Genomic DNA, 15,545 nt, shown 5'->3' with positions numbered 1-15,545 from the left:
TGCCCAGGGCGAGAAATGTTTTTTTTTTAAAAGCTATTTTCATATTAAGCCATTTCTTTTTTATTATTATTATTATTATTTCGGTGACATGGTATTAACAGCACTCGTAATTGCTTCCCAGTTCTTCGCTTTAGCAGGTCCCGTAATTCCACTGCTGACACTGCTAAAAAGGACAGATTTTCCTTTTTGGATCTCTGAAAGCAGAACTTCAGTCTCAGAGCCCGTAAAGTTGTTCTTTTTGCTTCTTGATGTCATTCTCTTACACACTTTTTCCGAAGTTAAGAGCGTTTGTTGAATCTGACGTGGCGTGTTCGTCCGAGATCTTCGTACGAAAAAAGTGAGAGAAATTTAGAATAAAAATACGAAAATGTTCTTGCATGAGGCCCATTGTTCCAGAAGTCTTGTGGTTTGTTCAGATGCAGCTTTGCAAACCTAAGCTGTGCTGCCATGTTCTTTTTAGAGGGAAGAGGCTTTCTCCTGCAGCCCTTCCAAACAAGCCATACTTGTTCAGTCTGTTTCTAACTGTGCTGTCATGACCTTTAACCTTTAACATGCTAACTGAGGCCTGCAGAGTCTGAGATGTAGCTCTTGGGTTTCTGACCTTGGGGTGACCTTTAACCTTTAACATGCTAACTGAGGCCTGCAGAGTCTGAGATGTAGCTCTTGGGTTTCTGACCTTGGGGTGACCTTTAACCTTTAACATGCTAACTGAGGCCCGCAGAGTCTGAGATGTAGCTCTTGGGTTTCTGACCTTGGGGTGACCTTTAACCTTTAACATGCTAACTGAGGCCTGCAGAGTCTGAGATGTAGCTCTTGGGTCTCTGACCTTGGGGTGACCTTGCTGGGACGTCCACTCCTGGGAAGATTGACAGCTGTCCTGAATGTTTTCCACTTGTGAATAATCTTTCTCTCTGTAGAACGATGGACTCCAGATGGTTTGGAAACGGCCGTATAACTCTTCCCAGGTTGATGGGAAGCAACAGTTGCTTCTCTAAGATCATTACTGATGTCTTTCCTCCATGGCATCGTGTTCACACGCACCAGAATGCTCCAAAACGTCTGCTTTTATAGAGGTGCTCACACTTACTGATGATCAATTAATCAGTGCATTGATCAGCAGCACCTGGCTGCTTCTTACCCTCTTAACTCCCATTGAAGCAGGAAGGATGGACTTAAGCAAAATGCAGATGTCATGTATGAAAAATTCAGTTCTTCCTAAATTAATAATGATATGGTGTTAATTACCATGTGCTGCTCTTCATCTGAGGTTGTGTTTAACTCATTTTAAGACCTGGAGAGGACCAGAGTTTTTATCAGTTTGTATAGTGTCACCATTAGCATTTAGCTGCTATCATGGCTATAGATCCCGTTATAGCTATAGCTTCAATGGTTTAGGGGCTCATTTTTCATATTCTCTCATTGTAAATATATTGTAATACTGAAGTCTGCCTTTCCCCCCTCCTGCTGTAAAGCTGGTGTATTTGATAAGCTGGCCTTGGGATTAGTAAAAAAAGCAAAAGCGTGTTAAAATGATGTCTGACCGCGGGATACGAGTTGTCACCATGACTTCATCATGTCTGCCTTTGCCACTTGCAAAAGGTTGAATCCCCCCGGCTCGCTGTGCTGCATCAGTGTCACCACACACCAACATGTGCGCACATTCTGGCACACAAACACGCTCCTCTTCCTCTCTCATGCTCTCTCTGCCACGGCCTCCTCTTTGTTTATATTGCTTAAGGTCACAGTCCTTGACATACATATTTAATTTCCCTCACTCATAGGTATCAATTAGCCGTGTGTGGCCACCCATTAATCTTACAATTCGTGTCAATGGAGTGTTTTTGATCCGGCAGCAGCGTTTAGTTTACTGCTGTTCATGGAGAAGTCTTGGATTTAAAATTATGTTGTCTGTAATTTACCCTTTGATTCAAGGTTTCATTCAGCTTGTATGTTAACGGGTTAAAGGGATAGTTCGCCTCTTTTGACATGAAGCTGTATGACATCCCATACTAGCAATATCGTTTATGAACATTGACTTAAGGCCTCAGTATGCTTCTCCGTCACTATCCGTCAGGTCTCCGTCCTTTCGAAGTTCTCCGTCGGGATGTCGGATACGCAAGGCAATTCACCTCCCGATCAGTAGGCGTCGCTACGTTAAACGATCCAATCTCGCGACGTCTGTCGTGAAAGTCATTGATTGATTGTTCACCTTCCGGTTCCGTTCCGCTCCTCACAGTGAACGATGGCTCTGTCGACGGAGAGAGCTCTCCGTAGGCGACCATAAATCAGCCTTTAGCCCCTATGCGTCCTGTGAGCCGGGCACTATTTTCTCTCCCTTCGTATCACTGCGTGCTGTGTAGGCCGTGCAGACCGAATTGTAGACTGAGCAGTCCCCTGCTTCCGAGCAGCAAACACCGTAACAGGCCGGCTGTCGGCAGGCGGCAGAAGGGAGAGAAAATAGCGCCAAGCGATTGTGAGGTCTGATTTTTTCCTGGAGAACGATTTTGTGATGTAAATGTATTACTCTTTTGAACGCATATTGTTTTGAGAAGCAAAACGCTTTATTTTTTAAACCCCAGCCAACTAGCCGGACTACTTTCGCCAACACCAAAACGAGGCTGGAACTCTGCTCACGGGACGCAGCAGGGGGTAAGAAAACGTTGATGCACGATATTGCTAATATGGGATGTCATATAGCTTCATGTCAAAAGAGGCGAACTATCCCTTTAAGCAACATTTCATCGCTGGGAAACGTGGCACAGGAGGGAAGGTCCTAAACATCATAAACAGCTTGCCTGAGGTAGACAGGTACAGCAATGTTAACATCTGACAGGATCTCACTGTCAGGGCGCCACATTCAGGACGGCACCTCTACCGAGGACAGATGTGTCTATAGTGGCCTTCATGTGGGATTAGGGTCACACGGTAAGACAGGAGCTGATGCTGCAAGTTCCCCTCACTGTCTTGTTGTGGTTCAGTGATGGTTCCTCACGCATGTTTTACAGTAATAGCCTGTGACATTTTACTCTGAAACTGACCAACGACTCACCCTGTAATGAAAACACAGTGGGCGAATCTTCATAAACGCTCCCACCTCGTTGATGGAGATGAACAACCTGCTCGTACACTCTTCTTCCTCAGCCCTGCCTTTGTAATATGTGCATTATGTGGTTTCACCCCAGAAAAAGATGTGGTCCTGATTGCAGCATACGTTGCTGTAAAATCTCAGTGAGCTTTTCTGCTTTAATGCTGCCATCACAGAGGTGGAAATGAGCTTTGCCAGGAGCTCTGATCCAACCCATCACAGAGCCTGGCTGCAGGGACTGGTGGCTGACAGCAGTCTGGATGCTGCTTTTGCTCTTTGGCTCTTTTGCACACGGCGTCCATTTCTTCCAACAAAGATGTGGAACACTGATCGGTCTGATCACAGTTCACGTTTCCAACGTGAGATGGTCCATCCCAGATGCCTCCGAGCTCCTAGGCTGGCATCCCTGCCCTTTACACACTGAAATTCCTCCAGATTTCTTGCTTAAGTTGAAGATACGATGCACGTTAGATGAAGAAATATGCCAATGCCTTCTAAGCATTGTTTACCATCCCCGCGTCCTCTGATTCGAGGTTATATTCCAAGACCATTCTAGTTTGACCGACAGCCTCTGACTCTCGTGTTTAATTCATAAGCCAATTTGAATAGATGATGAGGCCAATGCAACCGAAAATACACGCATAACTATCCGAACCATGCAGTAAGAGTTTACGGTCGCAAACATTTCCAACATCACAATCCAGGGCCAGAAAGGAATGCTCTGCTTCTACCAATCAAAACAGTGTAAGCAGTGAACTCACAGAGGATAATTCTGGATTTGAATACTTTCTGTTGCAGATAAAAGGCTAAAAAGAAACGTACTTTGTTATCATTAGTAGTTTAATGCAGGGCATACGCAGCTATCGACCATCTTTGCCGCTGACTGGCTGGAAAATCTACTGATGAAGACATTTACGTCACACTCTGCCCAGCAGAGCTTGCAGACTCAGGGTCATGGAAAATACAACACTGCTGTACATGTGATGCCTCCTTTACACCAGACACAGCGAACTGTGACATCTCCACCTTCTGTCACCACTGAGGAAATGTCACAGCTACACTGCGTATTTGATCTTTTTTGAAACGTGAACTGTACCTTTTTAGGTTTTTGCTGCTTCGTACAGACGCTGAAAGAGACGGATAATCTCACGCAATCTTTCCTCCACCCATTCCTGTTATTCTAAATGACTCTCACAGGCGAGGGGCAGGACTGGCTGAAATGGCATCAAAACCCAAAGACTTGAGAAAACAACTGTCCAATATTCCATTAAGGTCTCCAATTGTCATTTCTTCATACTCTTAAATACCTACAATAATGACACGCTCCCTTGTAGAAGCAGCAAGAAGGATATGTGACTCAAATCAGTGTTTCCACATCAGTTAAGACGTATTCCTCAATCATTTTGTGTAAGAAGCCATAAAGTCCTCCCAATGAGGCTGGAAGTTGGAGTAGATGGACGGTGCATTGTATTGTAACGCACACCAATCATACTTTTCATCACTTCCTGGTTGGGTTTATGTGATAACATTACTGATTTAGGGTGAGAAAACAATCATGGTTAGTTTCTAAGACCAGCGCTGATTGTAAGATCTCCATCTATTCTTTGAACTAAGGGACAATTTCAGCCTCTTGAAGCTGCATATTTGATATTGTTATGGTTTCTGCCCGCGGCCCAGTGGTTTGGCATCGATAGACAGATGTGTGACACGTGCACAAAACAAATGAAGTAAGCTGGCAAGTCAGTGCCATCATATTCTATCAGTAAATGATGGTGACATTCATGTCACTCACGCAATAGGATTCAACACTCTCCCGGCACCATTCACCACAGTAAATACGTCTGTGCATCTGACATGTTTGTTCCTCCTGTGGTGTCACATTTTGGAGGACGATTTCTTGTCTTTACATGTATTTTCTTAAAAGCCGTCATACTGTTTAAAATAAAATCCTCTATGATGTCTAACCAAAGCACTTACAAACCAATTTAATGCGTCAGCTTTTACCTGATTATGCACAGTTTAACGTCTGCAGGCTGCTAATGATGGACTGCTTCATTTGATTCACCGTATGGCTTGTGTGCATGACGCAGCAGGGCTCTAACATGCGCTGTGACGGCGCCGCAGGGCGAGATAATCTCTGAAGCTGCGGTGCATAATGCGGACAGTGTGTCGTGCACAGCTCACCACAGCCTGGAGTCACAGTTAACTGTACTAATCCTGACTAAAGGTCATTCTGTCTTGCAGCAGAGTTAGAGAGCATAACAAGATCTCTGTGCCTTCCTGATAATTATTTTTTTAAGGGTTTTGTTTCGTAATTTGTTGTTTTATTGCTGCTGATGAAATGAAAGAAAAACAAAAGCTCAAAGGGAGAAATTTACTGTTTCATGAAAAATATCAGTTCATCTTGAGTTTTATGGCAGCACCACGTCTCATAAAAGTTGGGACAGGTCCATGTTTCCCACTGTGTAGCATCCCCTCTTCTTTTAACAACATCTGTAAACATCTGGGAACTGAGGAGACCGGCTGCCGGACCTTTGGGAGAGGAATGTTGTCCCATTCTGGTCTGATAAGAGGATTCTAGCTGCTCAGCAGTCCTGAATCTTCTTTGTTGTATCTTAAATGTTTTCAGATGGTGAAACATCTGGACTGCAGGCAGGTCAGACGATGATTCCTGGAAGTGTTCCTGAGTCCATTTAGTGATTTCCAGGATTGAATTAGGTCTGTTTTTAATGCAGAGCTGCCCGAGGAGACTCTGTCTCTCTAAGGTGCTCTTTTTTTTTTTATACCAATTCATGTTACTTACCTGTTGTTAATTAACCCAATTATTTCCAACATGCTCCTCCATGTCAGCTGGGGGTGGGTGTGATACGTAGGAGGACACGGAATGCGGACTCTCAAAAATCAAGACTTGATTATTTATTTAAAAAACAAGGTTTACAAAAATTGCGGCTGAGCCGGAAGACAAAATCTTGACTGTGGAAAAACCAAAACATGACTAATAGACCGTGAGCCAGGGCCTCAAAATATGGAAACCGTTACCGAAAAAGTGGCAAAGATTACCATACCTTTTCTGAAAGCCTGGAATCTCAGCTTTTCAATGATGTATGATGGCCATCTGACAAGAGTAGCTGTTTTGAGTTATCACACATAATGTAAACTAAGGTTGAGAAAATAATGCATATAAAAAAGCAGAACACTGACATAGTTAAAAATTTATATTGGACATTTTGGAATATTTTATTTTGTTATGTTTGGTATCATTGTAAAGGGAAGACTCTGAGCTTTCATTTAAATCCTTTTGTGAACATTTTGGATAAGTACAGCCAACCCTGGAGCTCTTCAAACTTTTAATCACACACATTTTCCTGCCATTTCCGCCTAAGTCATTTTATGTCTTTTAATCCTGTGGCACCAGGGAGCATCAGAGAAACATAATCCAAACACTCAAATGAAGCAGATGGCATGGCACTTGTTCAGAAGCTGAACGGTGATGGCAAGACATTTGCTGATATTGCAGACTATGCCTTGTCCACTGTGCTAGCTGAAGCAAGCCGCAGCACCCGTGTTGACATTGTTTTTGATGTATATGATGAGGCTTCTATCAAACACATGGAGAGAGTGGCCAGAGGTGCAGACTCAGGCACAGAGGTCAAACAGATCACTGCAGGGCACAGAGTTCAACAATGGAAGAAATTCCTACAAAGCAACAAGAACAAAACAAATCTTGCTACCTTCTTGCTCAAAAAGTGGGGCAAAGAACAGTCTAGAACAAGACTCGGTGAAAAGGTTCTGTACACTACAGCCAAAGATCAGTGTTACAAGCTGACCCAACAGGGAGTGCACAAGGTAGCAGACCTTTCGTCCACTCAGGAAGAGGCTGACACCCGTGTGCTAGTCCATGCTTGCCATGCTTCAAGGACTGGTCACAAATCTGTCATCCTTGTGTCTGATGACACTGATGTCTTGGTGATAAGCCTGGCTACCAGTGACGTACTCACATGTGACCTGTTCCTGAAGACAGGGACAAAGAATCGCACCAGTGACATAAACATCTCACAACTCGCTCGTGGTCTGGGTTCACAGTTGTGTCAGGCTTTGCCTGGTTTACACGCATATACAGGCTGCGACACTGTAAGTGCATTTGCAGGTCGTGGTAAAGTGTCAGCCCTAAAACTTCTTCAGAAGAACGAAAACTTCTGTGAGACCTGTCAGAAGGTTGGGGCAGACTGGACAATGACACCTGAGTTGTATGCAGCCTTACAGGAGTTCACATGTCAAATGTACAGCTCCAAGTCCAGAATCACCAACATCAATGAAATGAGGTATGCACTTTTTTGTGCAAAGAAAGGCATAGAATCCTGGCAGTTACCTCCATGCTCAGATTCTCTCAGGAAGCACTGTCTCAGAGCTAACTATCAAGGTGCTATCTGGAGAAGATGCCTCGAGAACAACCCTGAAGTTCCTTCCCCAGTTGAGCATGGGTGGTCTAGAGTGGCCCAAGATGGTGACTTGCAGCTCTCCATAGACTGGTTCAATGTCTCCATTGGTCCACAATAGAGCCTGGCTCGGGCCGGATTTTTCTGTCCGAGCCCGGCCCTCAACCGACAGAAAAGTTCTCAAATCCGACCCGAGCCCGAGATTAATTAAAATATTTGTGTCCGAGCCCGCCGGAAGCCCGAGACCAGTGACCAACGCAAGACGGCGCACCCTAATCAGTAAATACACATTGGTGACAGCGCACCATTATCCACCATAATCCATTATAGCTTAAAGCGTTTCCACACAGTGGATTTCCCCCTCTCATTTTCCACGACTTTCAGTTCTCCGGAAGCTATTTTTCTTTTAATGTCCTTCATAGCGCTTCCAGCCAACTGAGCTCGGCTGCACTGATCGCACGTGTTTAATGTAAAGTTGTTCGAATGTTCGATATGCGTGCGTGCGCACCGAGCATGCACAGACCACAGATGCACACAGATGCATGCTGCACGGCATGAGGCACGAATAGCCTACCAACATTTTCATTTATGCATATTCAATTATTTATGTTTATCACAAAAACTGACGTTTGCAATGAACTGACACCTGTCCTCTGGCTGTTTAGAATTTTCACGATGTCTGCTTGCTTTCGAGCCCGACCCGAGTCCGACAAGACATTCAAATTTTTTGTCCGAGTCCGGCCCGGCCCGTCGGGTTCCGACCGGGCCCGTCGGGCTTCGGTCGGGTAGCCATACTCTAGTCCACAAGCAGCGCTTGAGTTTCTGTCCTGCTCATGCAAGAGGGACTGTGTCACTCCATCATGTCAGTGTGTTGCCAACAACTTGGCCTGCACTGACCTATGCCATGCAAGACAGTGCAAAAACCAGAAGGATGATCTTGCTGATGAGGAACAATCCTATTCCTCTGATGAAGATTCCAACGAGGAGTTTGATTAGTGTCGTGGCCTTGAATGATGCAATCTGTGCAAAAATGTCATAAAATGTCATTGACCATGCCTAAAGGTCATGACCTTGACCTCTTACAGTAATGGCAATGTCATAATTGGGTTTACCACACCTTAAAACATAGGAATCCATGTCTCATTTGTTATTTGTGATACTGTTTTCAGATTTTCAGCTATGTCAGTGTTCTGCTTAATTTATACGCATTATTTTCTCAAACGCCATGTCTGAAATAAGACTGAAAATCACCCCCTCCAAATCAGATAATATGGGTAAATTATACATTTTCTGAATCCTTAGGGTCATGCCAGTATTTCAGTGTTTGGATTATGTTTCTATGATGCTCCCTGGTGCCACAGGATTAAAAGACATAAGATGACTTAGGCGGAAATGGCAGGAAAATGTGTGTGATTAAAAGTTTGAAGAGCTCCAGGGTTGGCTGTACTTATCCAAAATGTTCACAAAAGGATTTAAAAAGAAGGCCCAGAGTCTCCCCTTTAAAATGATACCAAACATAACAAACTAAAATATTCCAACATGTCCAATATAGATTTTCAGTTATGTCAGTGTTCTGCTTTTTTATATGCATTATTTTCTCAACCTTAGTTTACATTAAGTGTGATAACTCAAAACAGCTACTCTTGTCGGATGGCCATCATATATCATTGAAAAGCTGAGATTCCAGGCTTTCAGAAAAGGTATGGTAACCTTTGCCACTTTTTCGGAAACGACCAACCCCTCTGGCTCACGGACTATAAGGCAAAACAAAACAAGGAACATGACGTGGCATAACTAGAAAGTACTTATCTTGGCTGTGACTGTGGTGAAGGATGTAAAGTGAAAAGGAACTCACAATGAATGTGAGAAACCAGAGAGACTAAATACTGAGGGAACTGATGAATGACTGGATGCAGCTGAGAAAAATCGACAGGTGAAGTGAATGAATTAATGAGTGTGGGGGAAACAATGGCAAAACTAAATACAAGACCTGAACTAAGAAAACTAAGGCATGAAATAAACTAAAACATGATAAAACAAGAAAAGACTCAACCCCATGGACATGACACTCCAGCTGTTTCCTCTTAGTTCCACTCACTTTTTCAGCCTTTTGTTGCTCCTGTCGCAGCTTTTTTGAGACGTGTTTCTGCCATCAGATTCGAGATGAGCTCATATTTTTCATTAAATGGTAAAATGTCGACATTGTCGTGCTCCTTCTCACCTACAGACATGAGCAGGTAAGCTGGCGGCATGTTTACAGCTGAACTGAGAACAAGCTGGAATTGGTTGGGGGTTGGGTGGGGGTGCACGGCTTCAGCTAAACCTCGTCTTCAGCCAGTGAAGATTTCTCCCAGTCACCTTGAGCTCTAAAGCCTCTGTTATGGATGTGTGGCCTGTGCTCCAATTGCTGATGCTAAGCTGCGCCGGCCTGCAGTTTTAAAGTATTTCAAACCCTTTGAGGAAATGTTTTAAAATCAGTAGGAGTTATTTTTAAGGCTGAGTAGCTTGCACTCCCTGGAAATACTTAGATGGATAGAATATTTAGATAGATTTATCTATCTATCTAAATATCCATCTAAATACCTGATGAATTTCATTATGAAAATCCTTTTTGAATGAGGAGCTTGAGAGCCATAATTAGAAAAAAATTCCACGTTGGACTCAGCAAAAGACAGAAAAGAGGCAGAAGAGGCATTCACAACGAATCTGTCTGCAACAGAATCGTGATTTTATGTGCAAGGCATGAATCTTAATCTGATGGAGAATCTAAATTCAGGACCTATGGCACTAAACCTCATAAAACAAGACATCAAATATGTCCCCGCAGCCACAGAGAGCTCAGAGCTGAGGGTGTCTCTGGTCCACTTCTGGCATATATTATCTGATAACCCCCCCCTACTGTCCCTCTGTGTGCGTGTAATTGTATGAAGTAGTCAGTCAGCTGATGTCACCATTGTGAACCTGCCCTCAGCCATAAGATGTGACTTTGAAAGTGCATCTCGTGGTCTGAGTCAAATATTTGGTCATGTATTTAGCTGCTGTGAGTTGAAGCTGTTCATTAAATCTGACTTTGACCTGGATTTATTCATGTTCAAAATAAAACTAACAGACAGCCTCCGCCGTGTCCGACTTCTCTGTGCAAACAAACTGCACGGGAGACCAAACAAACATACTTTCATTTCCAACTATAAATAAAATGGGCAATCTGAGCCTTACTCTCTCACTCTGGTGGCACGGATATTGATTTTTTTATGTTTGTTTTTACTTTGTGGCACTCAGCTGCAGGGTAGCTGGTCACACGCCATGGAGAAGTACACAATGTTTACGTAAACTCCGACAGATAAAATGAGATCAGGAGCAGTTTCTGATGTCATGTTCTCTAGAATTAGAAATAATCTAATATTTAAAGTATATAATGCAGCAAGCAGGATGCAGCATTTATTTAAAAAAATAGTTTAAAGAGACTAACGTGCATTCGGGTAACGTGTTGATGCAGGTGGAAAGGATCTGTAATTACGTTGTCCATAAATGTGGCACTTGTGTTGTAAAGGATGTTCTCTGACACTAATTGTGATTGTTTTCTGATCCTAAGCATGTCATTATATTGTCTTAACCCCACCAGGAAGAGGTTAAAATGCTTGAGTAAAGTCATGTTATTGACTGAATGCGGCATCATCTGAATCGTATACACTCGTATACTAATAAACAAAACCCATGGAGAGATTCCTCACAAATATAAACAAGGGTTTTATTTAATCATGTCCAAACATTGTCTCTAATGTTCTCCAAAATCAAAATATATTGCTCATTTTATTCAGTTTAATCTTACTCGTATTAATAGTCTGAAAGTAACATTGAATTATTTTAGAATTTAACAGTTTTCAGGTTTGTTTTACCTGTGCTTTATGTTTGTTCATAGAAATCTGAGAAATCTGATATTTCTAAGATTTAAATATCACAGCATTTCCTCAGCTCTTCAATTCTTTCGTCCCTTGTATTGAGTATCGAATGGTGTTTTTTTTAGAAATTCAGAACACAGTTTTTACTGCTTTTGGGTCTCGGGTAAGATTGGGTCAGAAAAAGTGTTCTTAATGCATCTTTTTTACTGTTTCAACTGTTCTTCTGGGTTTTTTTGCCTATGTTTCTGGTCTTTGTGGTGACTGAGTTGGACATGGCCACCCCAGGCCACCCACAGGCTCTGCCCCTGACATAAATAGCTCTATTACTGAGATTTGACTTTATGCATCTCTCTTATTTCTTCAAGTGGATCAAACCTTTTACATCTAAAATAACAGTTTTATTCAAATAAGCTGCGTTTGGCTTATTTTCCCACATTTTTTTCCCACTATGCTCTCCATATGTCTACGTCGCCCTGTCTGTGGGATGCAGCTTTAATTTGAAGCCATATCTTCCGGTCTTATCATTGCAAACAACTGGACGCAGCTGTCTGCGCGCACCCAGCGAAGACGCGCGCCTCCTCTCTGGTCGCAGCCGCTGCCCAGGAGCATCAAGTCACGAATTAGAGTAGCTGGACCAAGTTCCGCGCACTTTCTTAACTTCATCTTATTTGTTTTTATTCTACTGATCTTCCCCTCTGTTATCCGTCACCATTCCAGGCCAGAGAGGCTCCACGGGCTTTCTGTCGTCCATTGGTGCCCGTGCGCGGAGAAAGTGGTCCGTGGTGGTCCTGGTGACCGTCATCGCGATGGTTCTGCTAATTCTGACCGTCGCTGTCCCGCTCCTGATGCTCCGCTCCTCTGAGACCTCCGCCCATTACTACGAGATGATGGGCACCTGTCGGATGGTGTGCGACCCGTACAACCCCAAACCGGGAGGCGCCACCGCCATGGAAGTGATCCAGAACGTGAACGGTGTCGCTCCGCAGCCGCCGATGGCGCAAGGGAGCCGCGGGGAGACGGGGCGACCTGGGAAGCCTGGTCCCAGGGGTCCACCGGGAGAACCCGGACCCCCGGGTCCGAGGGGGCCACCGGGAGAGCGCGGGGACAGCAAAATCGGTTTCCCCGCGCTAACGGGAACAGCGGGCGGTGACAACAGCGAGGCAGACGGCGTCAACTCCACAACCGGCGGGTTCAGGGTCGCCTTTTATGTAGGTCTGAAGAATCCACACGAGGGATACGAGGTGTTAAAGTTTGACGACGTGATCACAAACTTGGGGAACCACTACGATCCGAGCACCGGAAAGTTCACCTGCCATGTGTCCGGGATCTATTTCTTCACTTACCATGTGCTGATGCGCGGAGGAGACGGAACCAGCATGTGGGCAGACCTGTGCAAGAACGGACAGGTAGACTGTGATTATGAAGCATGTGGAAATCTTATTATACTGGTGGAAAGACCAGAAATCCCAGTGACTCCGCTTTGCATTCAGCACAATGACAAAGACTTGATCTGGTTATTTCCGATTTGATAAAAAAAAAATAGGCAAAGTTTAATATTAAAAGAAAGACGCATATGGATTTTACGCACCAAATGCGCACCAGACGGCATAAAGCTGATCTTTACACAACGGTTAACACGAGTTATATAACAGCACATCCAATCGAGCTGAATTCAGAACAACATGAGCCCGGTGAGCCTGTGTGCCTTCACTGTTGGACAGTGGCACTGGTGCAGAAATCCTCTCCGGATGAGTGTTTCTTCTCAGATGTTTACAGCAGCTGGTTGCGGGTCAGATTTCAGACTAACATTTAGTCATTATAGGCTCTGACAGAAGGTTGAGTTCAAATATATGTAAGTGACTGGGATTAATTTGATTTTATTCTTAACCCAGTTTACCCCTTATATCTCCTCTATTATTAGAATCTAATCATTTTACGCACCACTGCTGTTTCACTTTGCCTCCTAGGTATATGTGAACTTTCTTCACTGAGTGCATATGTCTACTATCTTCTTTTTGTTTGAGTTTTACGATTCTATCTCTATTTTCCCAACCAGGTTCGGGCCAGTGCCATAGCTCAGGATGCAGACCAGAACTACGACTACGCCAGCAACAGTGCCGTGCTGCACTTAGACTCTGGAGACGAAATCTACGTCAAACTGGATGGAGGCAAAGCTCATGGAGGCAATAACAACAAGTACAGCACCTTCTCTGGCTTCATCTTATACCCCGACTAAACCTGCTGCAGTAGGCCTTGGACTGTAATCATCCTTGAAATTTACCACAAGTAAAAATTCTAATGCATTACTATTTTGCACATCAATGTCACATAAACTGGCTTATCCTCATCTGTATTCTGTTTTCATTTAACAGATAAGGCTGTATTTATTTTAACTTATGTTCAGTTGGAGGTCGTGAGGGAAAGAGCGTGGAAGAACTGAGGTTTCAGGTAGTTTAGAGCGTAATTTAGAGGAGAAAATGTTTCTAAAGTTGTCCACCTTCCTAAAGTCCTTTGAGGAAACTTAAAAAGACAGGCCTTAATACTTTAATCTTGCAAAAAAGGTTAAAGGAAATGCAACATATATTGTTTGGCCTTTTCAAAGCATAATTAAAAACTGAAATGTTCAGATGAAACCCATCATTTTCATTGGGATCAATCTGAAAAATAAAGAAATATGAGAACAATTTGATCAGACTTGACCATCTTCACATCACTGACTTCTACAGAAACTGAGACAAAACTTCCAAACAAGAGACACAAAGGCTGTCAACCTTCAGTAAATGGTTTGAATAAAAATTAAAGTTTATAAGTGCTTCAGACAGAATACGCATTTGACTACTAGAAGTAGTTTGCCCCGTGATCCAGCAGAGGGGGGTCTAGTCTCAACTTGACACAAGCCTGGATTACCTACAATAAATAAAATAATAACATGTCATGAAATAATGTTTGAAATGTTGCAATGAAAATGGAGGAAAGTAGTTAGCAAAGTTACCGTAAGAGGCTATAAATGGTACAGTAAAAAACAAAGATAATGCAGTTTGTACCACGCAGTTGACTTACTCTACAATAACAAATTTGCGGAAAAGTGCAGCCACCCAAAGACATCTTTTTGAATAAATCTTTTGTAAATGTACTTGCCATTAGTGACAAAGCTAGCTAGCTAGCTAGTTGTCACATGACACAAAATGATATATAAAACAAAATGTCAGGGGCTAGCAACAACAGAAATAGAAAGCTAAGTTGAATAAGTAGTCCTAGCATGTTGCTAATAGCGGGCATGATAGCCCTTAGCTTACCAACTATCTGGTAAGCTAATAGACAAAGCTAGCTGGTAAGCTAATTGCCGAACAAAGCTAAACGCCTAGCTTTGTTCTAGAGATGTTTTAAAGATTTCTTTGTAACTGTTACAAAATTATGGAATCACACATTTCAAAAAGACAATTATAATGAGTTTTTTAGCCACATTATTTTAGTTTTATCTCGTAGCACAGTTTTATTCCCATTTTTTCCCCACCAGAAAGCAAGCATGTTGTCATATACAAAAAAAAAATTAACAAAGTGATAAAGATCAGGCATACAGTTTTTCATGTCCGTTCTAAATAAGTAAGCATATACATGGGAAATTATACTATTGTCACTACTACTGTTTATCAAAAATAAATCAAGATTTTTCTTTGTTGCCAAAAAAATATCCCCCCGAAGTTCAATATTAGGATTCAAGAGTCATCTACTTGTGTGTGTGTGTGTTACCGTACTTTCACAACAGATTTTAGACGATACAGATAGAACTTTTAACATGTATTTTTTGTGGATTATGTCTTCTTTTTACCCTTAAGCCTGTGTGGACTGAACGTGGTAATGGCTGTTACGAATGGGAGGAATTACTGTTCAAAGCTACACATCTTTGAAGGTTGTTGGAAGCTTGTGAGAATTGTTTGAGGACAGATTTGAGAACAAATATGAACCCAGCTTTAAAATTGCAGTACGCTGAAATTTCTAAATGGTCAGTGCAAACTGAAAACCTGCAAAAAGAACTTTAAACGGTAACTTAGGCTGCTATAGCAAGCAAAACTGTGGGTCTTGGAGTAATGTGTTTAACGTTATAACCAAATACACTGAATCTTT

General features: G+C 42.8%; 1 protein-coding gene across 1 annotated transcript; it reads left to right on the top strand.

Moving 5' to 3' along the window:
- Nucleotides 1-12,112: 12,112 nt before the first annotated feature.
- On the top strand, nucleotides 12,113-14,665 carry LOC142391396 (complement C1q-like protein 2). The gene is made up of 2 exons (XM_075477169.1): nucleotides 12,113-12,826; nucleotides 13,477-14,665. The coding sequence occupies exons 1-2, from the start codon at nucleotides 12,227-12,229 to the stop codon at nucleotides 13,654-13,656; spliced, it is 780 nt and encodes a 259-aa protein (XP_075333284.1). The 5' UTR covers nucleotides 12,113-12,226; the 3' UTR covers nucleotides 13,657-14,665.
- The last annotated feature ends 880 nt before the right edge of the window (nucleotides 14,666-15,545 follow it).

This window comes from Odontesthes bonariensis, chromosome 11 (assembly GCF_027942865.1).
Source record: "Odontesthes bonariensis isolate fOdoBon6 chromosome 11, fOdoBon6.hap1, whole genome shotgun sequence".
In the NCBI taxonomy this organism is placed as follows: Eukaryota; Metazoa; Chordata; class Actinopteri; order Atheriniformes; family Atherinopsidae; genus Odontesthes; species Odontesthes bonariensis.
This window is presented reverse-complemented; position numbering and strand designations above follow the sequence as displayed.

Coding starts and splice junctions, on each gene's coding strand:
- LOC142391396 (XM_075477169.1), top strand. CDS start 12,227: ATGGTTCTGCTAATTCTGACCGTCGCTGTCCCGCTCCTGATGCTCCGC. Junction 12,827..13,476: donor ACCTGTGCAAGAACGGACAG/GTAGACTGTGAT, acceptor TTTCCCAACCAG/GTTCGGGCCAGTGCCATAGC.